The 12473-nt window shown below is 36.2% G+C and overlaps 1 protein-coding gene across 2 annotated transcripts in view; it reads left to right on the top strand.

Annotated features, from left to right (window-relative positions):
• Positions 1-12473, top strand: part of atg4b (autophagy related 4B, cysteine peptidase) — a 308094-nt gene that overhangs the window by 21599 nt on the left and 274022 nt on the right. For both annotated transcript variants that reach the window (XM_051923643.1, XM_028794816.2), the window contains exons 2-5: positions 5642-5743; positions 6668-6739; positions 6863-6961; positions 8321-8422. In XM_051923643.1, the coding sequence (XP_051779603.1) occupies positions 5642-5743; positions 6668-6739; positions 6863-6961; positions 8321-8422 (375 nt within the window). The remainder of the gene's footprint in view (positions 1-5641; positions 5744-6667; positions 6740-6862; positions 6962-8320; positions 8423-12473) is intronic.

Genomic DNA, 12473 nt, shown 5'->3' with positions numbered 1-12473 from the left:
GAGTCAGTCAGTGAGTGAGTGAGTGAGTGAGTCAGTGAGGGCTTTGCCTTTTATTAGTATAGATGTGACACAGGACAGAAGCTGCCAAATGAATTCTGAGGTGTTCAGAGACATACTGTCTACTCAAATCCAGTCAAATTGATTGGGCAGCGTTTCATGATACAGATGGACAATGACCCAAAACGTACAGCCAAAGCAACCCAGGAGTTTATTAAAGCAAAGAAGTGGAAAATTCTTGAATGGCCAAGTCAGTCACCTGATCTTAACCCAATTGAGCATGCATTTCACTTGTTGAAGACTAAACTTCAGACAGAAAGGCCCACAAACAAACAGCAACTGAAAGCCGCTGCAGTAAAGGCCTGGCAGAGCATTAAAAAGGAAGAACCCCAGCATCTGGTGATGTCTATGAGTTCATGACTTCAGGTTGTCATTGCCAGCAAAGGGTTTTCAACCAAGTATTAGAAATACATTTTATTTCCAGTTATTTCATTTGTCCAATTACTTTTGAGCCCCTGAAATGAAGGGATTGTGTTAAAATATGCTTTAGTTGCCTCACATTTTTATGCAATCGTTTTGTTCACCCCACTGAATTAAAGCTGAAAGTCTGCACTTCAACTGCATCTGAGTTGTTTCATTTAAAATTCATTGTGGTAATGTACAGAACCAAAATGAGAAAAAAGTTGTCTCTGTCCAAATATTTATGGACCTAACTGTATCTGTCTGTACAATTTTAGGGCATAAGGCAGGAACAACACCTAGATAATAATAATCTAATAATAATATTATCATGGTGGTTGTCCTTGATGTGTTTTCAATATTGATTGAATGGGTAGTAGCCAATTGTAGAGTGAACACACCCACACACTTGACCAGTTTAGTGATGCCAGTTCACCAAAATTTAATTAGGCTGAATTTTATTAAGGTTAGTATAGCTTTCATTCCTGCCTCATAGTGCCAGGTTCTACATGGAGTCTTTATAGTCTCCATGTATATTTATGGATTGATTGGTATCAGTGTCAGTGAATTTACTCACTCAAAAATATTATGCTCAATTCTTTATTTGCATTTTTATTTTTATTTTTTTAATTATGTGTGCACAATACACACCACTGAAAAGTGACTTGGCTCTTTCAAAACTCTAACGCAGGGGTCCTCAATCACAGTCCTGGAGGGCAGCAGTGGCCCACGGGTTTTCATTCCAGCCAGTGTCCTAATTAGAACTCAGTCCTTGCTGATAATGAAAGTTGGTGTTTAACTCTATGCCTTGTTAGTTAGTGCCTGTATTCACCAAAGAAAAATTTTAGTTACTTTGTAGATCAGAGGTCCTCAATTACAGTCCTGGATGTCTGCTATGGCTGCAGGTTTTCACTTTAACCAATTTCTTAATTAGAACCCTTTTATTTACTACTAAAGCAATACATTTGCTTGGCTTAATTTTAGTTCTCTTGCCTGTTACCATTCAGAACCCTTAATTGCCTATTTTAGATTTAGGCAGCTGCATTTAAGTTTTAATTGTTGCCTGTTTTCTTAATCAGATATTAGTTAATAATGAGATGCAGATAACCAATAAACCAGCAGCTCTTCAGCTAACGTGCTTACCATGAAGTATCTGTGATAAAAAATGTTTAGAAATGAATGAGAGGGGAATTGGAAGGACCATTAAGTTTAAATCTATTCTGGTCCACAAAACACATGGATAATGTTCTCACAGAAGGAAACTCTATAGTGCAATTAAAATTGCTCTTGGATGAATGCAAGCATTAAGAAGCTAAATAGTTCAATACCAAGTTTCATTATCAGCATGGGCTGTCTTCTAATTGGGAAACTAGTTAGAATAAAAACCTGCAGCCGCTGTGGCCCTCCAGGACTGTGATTGAGGACCCCTGCTCTAAGGCCTTTATTAAAAGTACAATATAGTGTAGCCAGTTCACTTCTGATTTATTGTTATATGTAAAAAGTACAATGAAGCTGTGCACTTTTCACCACACTACCACTCACCTTGCATCTCGCTCCACAGGCTAAGTAAAATAACAGTACAAATTGTACTTTTGGCATTGGGTTGTCATAACTCCACCCATGATGGCTGGTGCAAGCTGACAAACAAGCTATAAATGTATCATTATCTCAAGAAAATAGTAGATAGATAGATAGATAGATAGATAGATACTTTATTAATCCCAATGGGAAATTCACATTCTTCAGCAGCAGCATACTGATACAATAAATAATATTAAATTAAAGAATGATAATAATACAGGTGAAAAAAAAAAACAGACAATAACTTTGTATAATGTTAAATGTTAACGTTTACCCCCCCTGGTGGAATTAAAGAGTCGCATAGTTTGGGGGAGGAACGATCTCCTCAGTCTGTCAGTGGAGCAGGACAGTGACAGCAGTCTGTCGCTGAAGCTGCTCTTCTGTCTGGAGATGACATTATTTAGTGGAGTACCAAGAATCACTGTTAAAATGTATTATTTTAAGTTTACTTTTGATGTCACAAGCATGCCTCAGAAACATGGAAGGCATGTTTTCTCAAAGTGGACACATTCGGTAAGTTTTAAGGATCTTCTTCACAGCTTACCCATTGGCTCCATTATAAAAGGCGAAGGATTAGTGGTTTTTTTTTATTATTATTTATAAAATATGCTTCACTTTAGAATACAGTTGCATGTGGTAAACTAATATATACCATGATTGTGAAGAAATAAATAATTCTATATTTTGTTTAGAGTACAGTCATGCACCAAATTACTTTTACTCCTTTTTGGACCGACTGTTTGTCAAAATGAGGCTCTTTGAGTCACTGGTGTAAATATATTAACAACCAGTATAGAGTGGCACAAACCAGTCTTCACATCTTGGCGGCCACACACTGGGTCTGTGTAAGTCGGTGTTTTTCAACCACTGGATCATGGTGCTAGTGGGTTGCAGGTTGCCATTGTTGGTTCACAAGTAAGATGCCTAAGCCAATGTTTCTGAACCTCTGGGTTGTGACCCCAGTTGCTGATATTAGTCTGAGAATTGGTCAGAATCAGAATTCAATTTATTGGCCAGGTACACAAATTTGTACACAAATTTGTCTTCATAGTATTGGTGTGACATACTAGGAGAACACAGAATACAAAAGATAAATAAAAGAAAATAAAATATAAAATGATAAAATATGATGCAGCATATATAGGCAATAAAAAATAAAGAGTAAGTAGTTTTAAAAATGTCCAGGCAGTCTAGTTTGCAGGTAAATAGATACTGAGTAGAAGCCCAGACCTTATTAGTAAGAATAACTGAACATGGGGAAAAAAACTGTTTAGGTGATGGTTGTTTTTTAGCTCTCACTGCACAGAGATGTTTGTCGGAGGGTAGTCTTTGGAACAGGTGATGACCTGGCTGATTTGGTTCTGCAATGATCTTTGCAGCACTCTTCCTTACCCTGGACTCATATAGGACTTAAGTGTGAGGTAAATTACAGCCTATGATCCTTTCACTGTCTTTGATGATGCATTGCAAATTGGCGTTAGCCTGAACAAAGGCAGCATCAAACCAAAAGGTTATAGATGAGGTCAGAATGGACCTGATGATGGCCGTGTAGAACTGGACCAATATTGCTTAAGGGAGATTGAATTTCCTCAGCTGATGCAAAATTAACATTCTCTTACAGACTTTAGTGACATCACAGTGCCCAGAAACATAAATGATTCTGTCATCCCAACATCTGAGCCATTTATAGCAATTGAAAGGTGAGCAGGTTACTGTTTCCTGAATTCTATGATCATCTCCTGAGTTTTTGAATGTTAAGGTCCAAATTATTATGGCTGCACCATTATGTCAGATTTTTCACCTCTTGTCTGTATATGGACTCATCATTGTACGAAATGAGGCCTATTAGTGGTTATGCCATGTGCAAATTTAAGTTTGACAGACAAATTGCCACAGGTAAAGTCATTTGTATAAAGTGAGAAGAGTAGTGGGGAAAGGACACATCCCTTTAGTGCACCAATACTAATTGTTACGTCTGACCCACTGTGTGCACTGTTTCCTATCTGTAAGGAAGTCTGTGATCCAATAGCTGATTGAACTAGGCAGGTTAAACTGGGTGAGTTTCTTAACTAGGAGCTCTGCCTCTGCTTTCAATACAATCATCCCAAAGTCCACAAACAAGATTTACACAAAAGCCCCTGGCCTCTGAAAAGGGTTGGTACATAAAGCTCAGACCTAAATTCACTGCATCATTCACGGAACAGTTGGCTCTGCATGCAAACTGAAATGGGTTCAGGAACTTTTTTGTAACACTCTTGGGGTAATTTAGAATAAGGAATTCAAAAGTCTTCATTACCACCGAGGTTAAAGCTACTGGTCTGTAGTCATTCAGGCATGTGACCTTTGATTTTTTTTGCCATTGGAATGATGGTGGAGGTCTTAAAGTAGGCAAAAACAGTGAACAAACCCAGAGACTGGTTGAAAATGTCTGCAAATGCTGTGGACAACTGGTCTGCACAGTGCCTGAGTGTGGAAGGGGAGATAAGGTCTGGGCCTGCTGCTTTTAAATATTTTTTAATGTTTTTCTTTTTGAATTGTTAAAGTGATTGGCAGAATTGTATGATACGTTTGCCCATTTCTAAGTGATCTCATTTCACCAAGGGGGACCCTGCGATCATGCTTGTTTCACCTAGGGGACAGTTTGCAGTTGCTGCTAGTGGGACATCAATGAATGTAAAAAGGCAAAACTGTTGTGTGGGACCTTAAACGTTGAGAAACACTAACGTAAGGAAGACAGTGCAGCTTGAATCCATAAGAAATAGTCATGTGGGGCAGTGCCATTCAAAACAAATCTTAAAAGGCCCTCAAAGAGTCAGAACACATATGAGACCCTGTGAAATAATAATAATAATAATTAATGGAAGATTTATTACTGTGGTTGGTTTTGGCAATTTCTAGAAAATTGTTACCCTGTTGTTTTCCTATGGCCCTCGGTTGTAAATATGAATTACCTGTTCTTGGTTGGCTCTAAATTGCCACATGACTGTATTTGATATGAACGCACAGAACAAGAAATAATAATGACATTATGTGGAAAAGTAATCGAGTGAGTAAATTAGGTTAATGCAAGTGAAAGTAGGTGCTTTTGTAATTGGGTAGTACTTCTGCCAGTTAAAAAAACAGTCCCCTGATCAAAGTAAGACAGGTCATTTATGATGTAAAGATACAAAACCTTGTTATCTTAGTCCTATTCATACATATTAAAGTAATATAGCACACTATGGTGTAAACAAACTGGAGGGACTGGAGAGTAGTGTCATTGGTACATACCAAATAGAGGGTTCTAAACCTTAAAACTTGGGCAAAATGTTTTAGAGTGGTAAGATAAAGTAGTTTGTGAATAAAGAAAATTTAAGAACATGTAATAGTAATTGATGCAAAAAATATATACATTCACCAGAATGCTGGAGGTTAAATGCATTCTTAGACCAAATATTACTGAATTAACAAGAAGAAAATAAGCAACTAGCTCATACCAAACCAGATGTATTCTTCTGATTAAAATATTGGGTGAAATGAAACCTCTTAAGCCTTGTAAAATGTCCAGGACTGAAGCTGGAGATCCCAGTTCTAATTAAATGTTTATTTTTCTCTCCATTTTCAGCTACTCTGACCTACGACACACTAAGGTTTGGTGAGTTTGAGGATTTTCCAGAGACTGAAGAACCTGTGTGGATTCTTGGACAAGAATACAGTGCAATCACAGGTACATTTTCTTAAATATAACAGTCCTGCCGTTAGGTGGTGAAACTGTAGTATTTGTTGTTGTATTAATCAGTAACAAATGAACATGGAACTGTCAATTATGTTTGCATTCTTCAGGTGTCTTTATTAATTTAATATGTTACATTTTTGATCTTGAAGCCTCTTTTCTTAATAATTAAGAAAAATGATGTAATGTACCTGATAAAACCAAAATATATAGCCATGAAAAAAAAAGTACTGAAAATCAGTCCACATCATTTATACCCCTACATGTTACGACAGATGGATAGGCATGAGAAATACATACATGCCGGCCTTTGCATTTTAAACAGTGTGCTTGTGTCTAGTATTAATGAATAGAAAAATTAAGCTGGATTTGATAGTCTAAATGATCAGAAGATATTACATGAACAAAATAAATTAGCAAGTGAATGCTAGTTGTAGTCGGACAAATAGAAATAAATTTGAAAGTGTGCTACTTTGGCTGTTGAGACTTCATCAGTTGAAGTTAAAAGCTCAATAGCAGTAACATTGTGTTTCTAACATTCTTTTTTATTTTTGAGCACGCAGTTACCTTTTACATTTTTTTCTATTTTCAGATGCATGAAGATCCAGCTCTATATTTCTGTATTAATACTATTTGTTCTAAATGAATTGGCAACTATTCATTCAGTTAGTGTATTGAGCTGCATAAAAATTCATAGGCTTCTGAAAATAAGAAGCAGAGACATTCCTGCTAATCTTAACTTGTAAACATGTAGGGTAAAAGTTTAAAAATTAGTAGAAATAATATATTTTAAGGGTTTGGCCCTCAGTCCTAAACTAGATTCGTAGCTGGATAGATAAAATAGCAGTAAATTTGTTTTTTGTCTGCTGTTGTAGTAAGTAGCAAGTGTTATAAGTATAAAACATTTCTGTTTTTCAGAGAGAGATGAGATCCTTTCCGATGTTTCTTCACGTCTTTGGTTCACATACAGAAAAAATTTCCCTCCTATTGGTAAGAATGACATTTCAGAAAGGGGTTAGGCTAAATATACCTTTTAAAACAACATTCTTTTATTGTACATTTTATTCACTGCATTAATTTATCAAAGTAACTATTTTCTAATCTCTTTTGCAGGAGGGACGGGGCCCACATGTGACACTGGTTGGGGCTGCATGTTGCGTTGTGGCCAGATGATCCTTGGACAGGCCCTTGTTTGCCAACATCTTGGTCGAGGTACATCAGTACTGAGTCAAAAGTGACTGGTACTGAAAATTAACTTTTTTTTTTTTGTGAAGGTGCTCTTAGACAAGATAAAAAATAAAATTTCTCACACATTTTATATCAAAAAAGATACAACAAAAATCTCTAAAGAATACTCTAAAACATAACTGTGAGCATGCAGCATTTGACTTTAATAAAATACCTGCATGTGTGCAAATCCAAAATTGTTTCTTAAACAAAAAATATGTTTCTTAGCTACCCACAAACATTTTCAGTTATAGAAAAGCAAGCATGGACCATATTTTTAGGGTTTTACAGAATGTACCTTAAAACAGTGCTTTATTAAAAGTAAATATATTTTGCTATTCTATGCAGATAATAATTTTTGTCTTTATTTTTCATATCAATAAATATATTAAATGTAATGTATGCGCAAAATAATATTAAATATTACTATATTATTTTATATTATTACACTTAATTATTTAAAAAAATGGTGAAACAGAATAAGTGGACCAGTTTACAGGACTACCAGTGTACAGAACAGGTGATGGGGAAATGATTACAAAGCCAGGAAATTTATTGGACCAGACCTGTCACAATGATGGCTCTGATCATTAAGAGGGTCTTGGAGCTGTTGTGGGGTACTGGCATCATGCATCTTGGCACACACGTGTGCAAATCAAGTGTCCATTAGCCCTTATTGATGCAAATTCTGCTGAAGTCCAGAACCTTGGAGAAGGAGCAGTTTGCTCTGTTGAGCATTAAATAGTAGATATTGGTATAAATTCTGATACGATTTCCATGCTGTTTTTATTTTATTTTTTTAATGGAAGTTTGACTCTTGCTTATAGTGGTAGCTTTTTTTTTTCCTTTTTCTCTCGGAGTAAATGTTACCTTAAGCTGAATTTATAAGTGAAAGGTGAGGAAAGAGTTTATTCTGTTTCTTGAAATAAATGCTTACATTTTAATTAGTAGTGGGTGACGGTTTTCATTCTTGTACTCATGAAAGGTACTTCCTGTAAGTCTGAAATTACCTGTTAGGACTGTTTCTCAGCTAAGTTCTATGTGGAAATAATTCTTAGGAGAAAGTTGACCGGCACAGTTTGTTAGTGAGGTACAAAACATAGGCAAACAAAATATATTTGTCAGCCTCTTTGCTAACTTTTGGTTAATGGTAGTCAGAACCTGTGAGCCCATTTTACGGGGGAGTAAGTAAAGATGTAGGAAATTAACGATTCTGCTATTTTGTGGATAGATGCATAAATCTGTAATTCAAAGTTTATTTTTTAGAGGCTTGAATAACAAATAGATATTGTACTCAAACTCTATGTAGTAGGGTAACAAAATGTAAAATATTGTATTATACAGATTGGCGGTGGGCAAAAGGAAAAAGACAGAAAGAAGATTATAACAGAATTCTGAATGCCTTTCTTGACAGGAAGGACTGCTGCTATTCACTACATCAGATAGGTAAGATGATAGCATTTATAATTTTTAGAAGCTTTTCACTTACAACATTTATTGTTTATTATTAAAACTCAGTTGTATATGTGATAGTCGGAAAAAAGTCTATTGTTTTATAATATGCCCTTTTAATGATAGAATTGCAAAGTGTCGAGAAGCCTTGTGGATATACAGATTGAGAAAAAATGACTACTACTTATTACATTATAGCTAACACAGACACTACATACTCAATATAAAAGTATAAAAGAACATTTTTACTCATACAACAGGACCTACATAAATGTTTAGTTTGTGCTTTGCCAATCTGCTGTTTTAAGGATGGATTATACTGTGTTCCATGAAATGTTTGATGAAAGTTATAAAATAATTGAGCACATTGTCAATGAATTATAACCTTTCAGTAAATACACTTACACAGTATTTCTGCTGTAATTTAAAGTATACTGTATAATTATAGAAATTATTAAGTATTAAGTGGCATGTGTTGGGCTACATTTACTATAAAATGTCTGCAAAAAATGTTGAAACAAAATATATCTATATTTTATACATGCAATAGCAGCAGAGTTCTAGAAATTATCATGCAGCTTCCAGTAGAAAAAGAATGTAAGATTTCTCTTTTCTTTATTGAAAACATTGGGTGCTATATATGTTTCTCTAGTGCTTTTTAAAAGTATGCTTAAAATATAAATTTATATAAAAAAAAAAAATCACACTATCAATAGCTCACACTACCCTTTCTTTCAGTAGGATATCATACATCATATGCAAGCAAGGGAGGTCCAAAGACCCTTATATGTGTGTAGGGTTTTCTTATTGCTTTGTGCAGCGGTTTTCAAGTTCAGTTTTCAGGGCTGCAGGTTCCAACCATTTTCACAATCTGTGCATCATTCTAAATTTTTATTGATTTTCTTGTTTAGTCATCAGAGCAATAAATATTTCTAAGGAATTCATAAATATAACTATTCTTACATTCTTACATTTTATCATTTTTTTCAATTTACCCTTTTCTATAGAGTTTGCTCTGTTAATATATCCAAACTGATAATTAGTAATGAGCAGTGCAGAAAAGGGTGCAAACAGCATTGAATGCCAAAGGGGGGCAAATATTTCACTGCCATTTTTATTTGTATTCTCAATAAGAAATGTTTTTTAATTGAACAGACACACAAATATGGCACTAAAATAATTGCTCCCCCTTTAGGTTTTAGTGTTGTCAGCTTGTGGTGATGACTTTAGAGATTGCAGCAATTATGCATAGTATAGTCATCAATAGATGTATCATTTTAAACAATCTAGTCGATTCCCAGGAAGTATACATTGTTAATGCCATGGCATGGTAAAGTACAGGCCCTGACATAATCAGTGACCTCAAAAGCTGCACAAAGGTGCTAGTGCTTAATCATATATGTCTTAATGTAAGTACAGTTAGGTCCATAAATATTTGGACAGAGACAACTTTTTTTCTAATTTTGGTTCTGTACATTACCAAAATGCATTTTAAATGAAACAACTCAGATGCAGTTGAAGTGCAGACTTTCAGCTTTAATTCAGTGGGTTGAACAAAATGATTGCATAAAAATGTGAGGCAACTAAAGCATTTTTTTAACACAATTCCTTCATTTCAGGGGCTCAAAAGTAATTGGACAAATGACTCAAAGTCTATTTCATGGGCAGGTGTGGGCAAGTCTGTCGTTATGTCATTATCAATTAAGCAGATAAAAGGCCTGGAGTTGATCTGAGGTGTGGTGCTTGCATGTGGAAGATTTTGCTATGAACAGACAACATGCGGTCAAAGGAGCTCTCCATGCAGGTGAAAGAAGCCATCCTTAAGCTGCGAAAACAGAAAAAACCCATCTGAGAAATTGCTACAATATTACGAGTGGCCAAATCTACAGTTTGGTACATCCTGAGAAAGAAAGCAAGCACTGGTGAACTCAGCAACTCAGAAACCCCTTCACAGAATCATTTCCATGGTGAAGAGAAACCCCTTCACAACAGCCAACCAAGTGAACAACACTCTCCAGGGGGTAGGCGTATCGATACCCAAGTCTACCATAAAGAGAAGACTGCATGAAAGTAAGTACAGAGAGTGCACTGCAAGGTGAAAGCCACTCATAAGCCTCAAGAATAGAAAGGCTAGATTGGACTTTGCTAAAGAACATCTAAAAATGCCAGCACAGTTCTGGAAAAACATTCTTTGGACAGATGAAACCAAGATCAACCTCTACCAGAATGATGGCAAGAAAAAAGTATGGAGAAGGTGTGGAGCAGCTCATTATCCAAAGCATACCACATCATCTGTAAAACACGGCGGAGACAGTGTGATGGCTTGGGCGTGCATGGCTGCCAGTGGCACTGGGACAGTAGTGTTTATTGATGATGTAACACAGGACAGAAGCAGCCGAATGAATTCTGAGGTGTTCAGAGACATACTGTCTGCTCAAATCCAGCTAAATGCAGTCAAATTGATTGGGCAGCGTTTCATGATACAGATGGACAATGACCCAAAACATACAGCCAAAGCAACCCAGGAGTTTATTAAAGCAAAGAAGTGGAAAATTCTTGAATGGCCAAGCCAGTCACCTGGGGCCTCATGTATAACGCCGTGCGTAGAACTCACACTATAACATGGCGTAAGCACAAAAGCAGGAATGTGCGTACGCACAGAAAAATACAGATGCAGGAATCTGTGCGCACGCAAAATTTCACGTTCTTCCACTACATAAATCCCGATCAGCGTGAAAAGTAACGCACGTGCACGCGCCTTCTGTCCCGCCCCAACTCCTCACAGAATTACGCCTCTTTGAATATGCAAATAGATATAAATAGCCTTCTGAGAAAAAACAATGGGAAAAGCACGGGGGAAAATATAAGAATTTCAGCGAATACCAAGTGGAGGCAAAGAAAAAACGTACTATTTGTTGGTTTAAACAGTGGTATAAACAACAAAAGGAAGTTGATCGAGTGACAGAGTGTCGAAGAAACTCGAAAGGTCAAATTCACAAAGTCGCACAGTGCCCGAAATAAAAAAAAAAGTCACATATCAAAGTCGCCGTGAAAAGGTGAGTCGTAGCCCACCGTCTGAGTGTCATATGAAAACTTATTAGGATACAGACAAAAAAAAAAAATAGGCACACAGTGGGGAAAAAAGCATGAAATGTCAACTTTAATCTCGAAATTTCCACTTTAATCACGTAGTTTATTTTGCCATTAAAGTAGAACATCATAAACTTCATCTTAAAATCGTTTAATTTACTAGTTTCTCAAATCCCATTGTAACTAAAGTACACGTTAAATGCTTTGTTCTGTATTTGATCTTCTATGTGCTTTGTGTGTAAAGCACTACCTGCTTCTTAAACGGGCCTTCTCTTTCTCCGACAGGACACATAATCCATTACATTCGTGATATTACAGCTCTCTGAATAATTAAAATTCTGAGATATATACGTGATATCTTTTTCATGATGATAGGAATGAAAGCATTTTATTAAACATGGGAACACGGTGGCGCAGTGCTTGTTCATATCTCACGCAAGAGGCTTGCTGCGCCATGCGCGGCCTTCGATGAAATAATTTATCACAGCAGTACTGTCTCTTTCAAACGTACTATTCCTATCCCTACTTTTCTTTCTCCAAATACCCAATTGCCACACAATCAGCTATGTAATAGACGTGAAGCCATTTGTAAGCTTAGAACGCCGATTCTTCAAAACTTTTAAGGAACATTGAAATATCTTCATAGTACATGTTTAATTATTCTATCCGTCTATCTTTACAGTGTGGCGTCAGCGCAAGAATACAACGCAATGCAGGAACAATCCCTGAACTAGCTAGCACTGCGGCACCGTGTCCTCACATGTTTAATTATTAACAATACAGATTATTTAAATGAAGTTAAAGTTTTATCTGTATAATATAATCAACATATTTTGCTGCATTTCATCTTAAAAATGAATACCGTCATCATATGTAGATACGCGCTTTATAAAGTGGCGCAGGTTGTGCAATATTATAACTGTAGTGCAAGTTTACAGTGAGGTAATTGTACTTA

Source organism: Erpetoichthys calabaricus, chromosome 2, assembly GCF_900747795.2.
Source record: "Erpetoichthys calabaricus chromosome 2, fErpCal1.3, whole genome shotgun sequence".
NCBI lineage: Eukaryota > Metazoa > Chordata > Cladistia > Polypteriformes > Polypteridae > Erpetoichthys > Erpetoichthys calabaricus.
The sequence above is the reverse complement of the archived record's forward strand: the minus strand, read 5'-3'. Positions and strand labels throughout refer to the sequence as shown.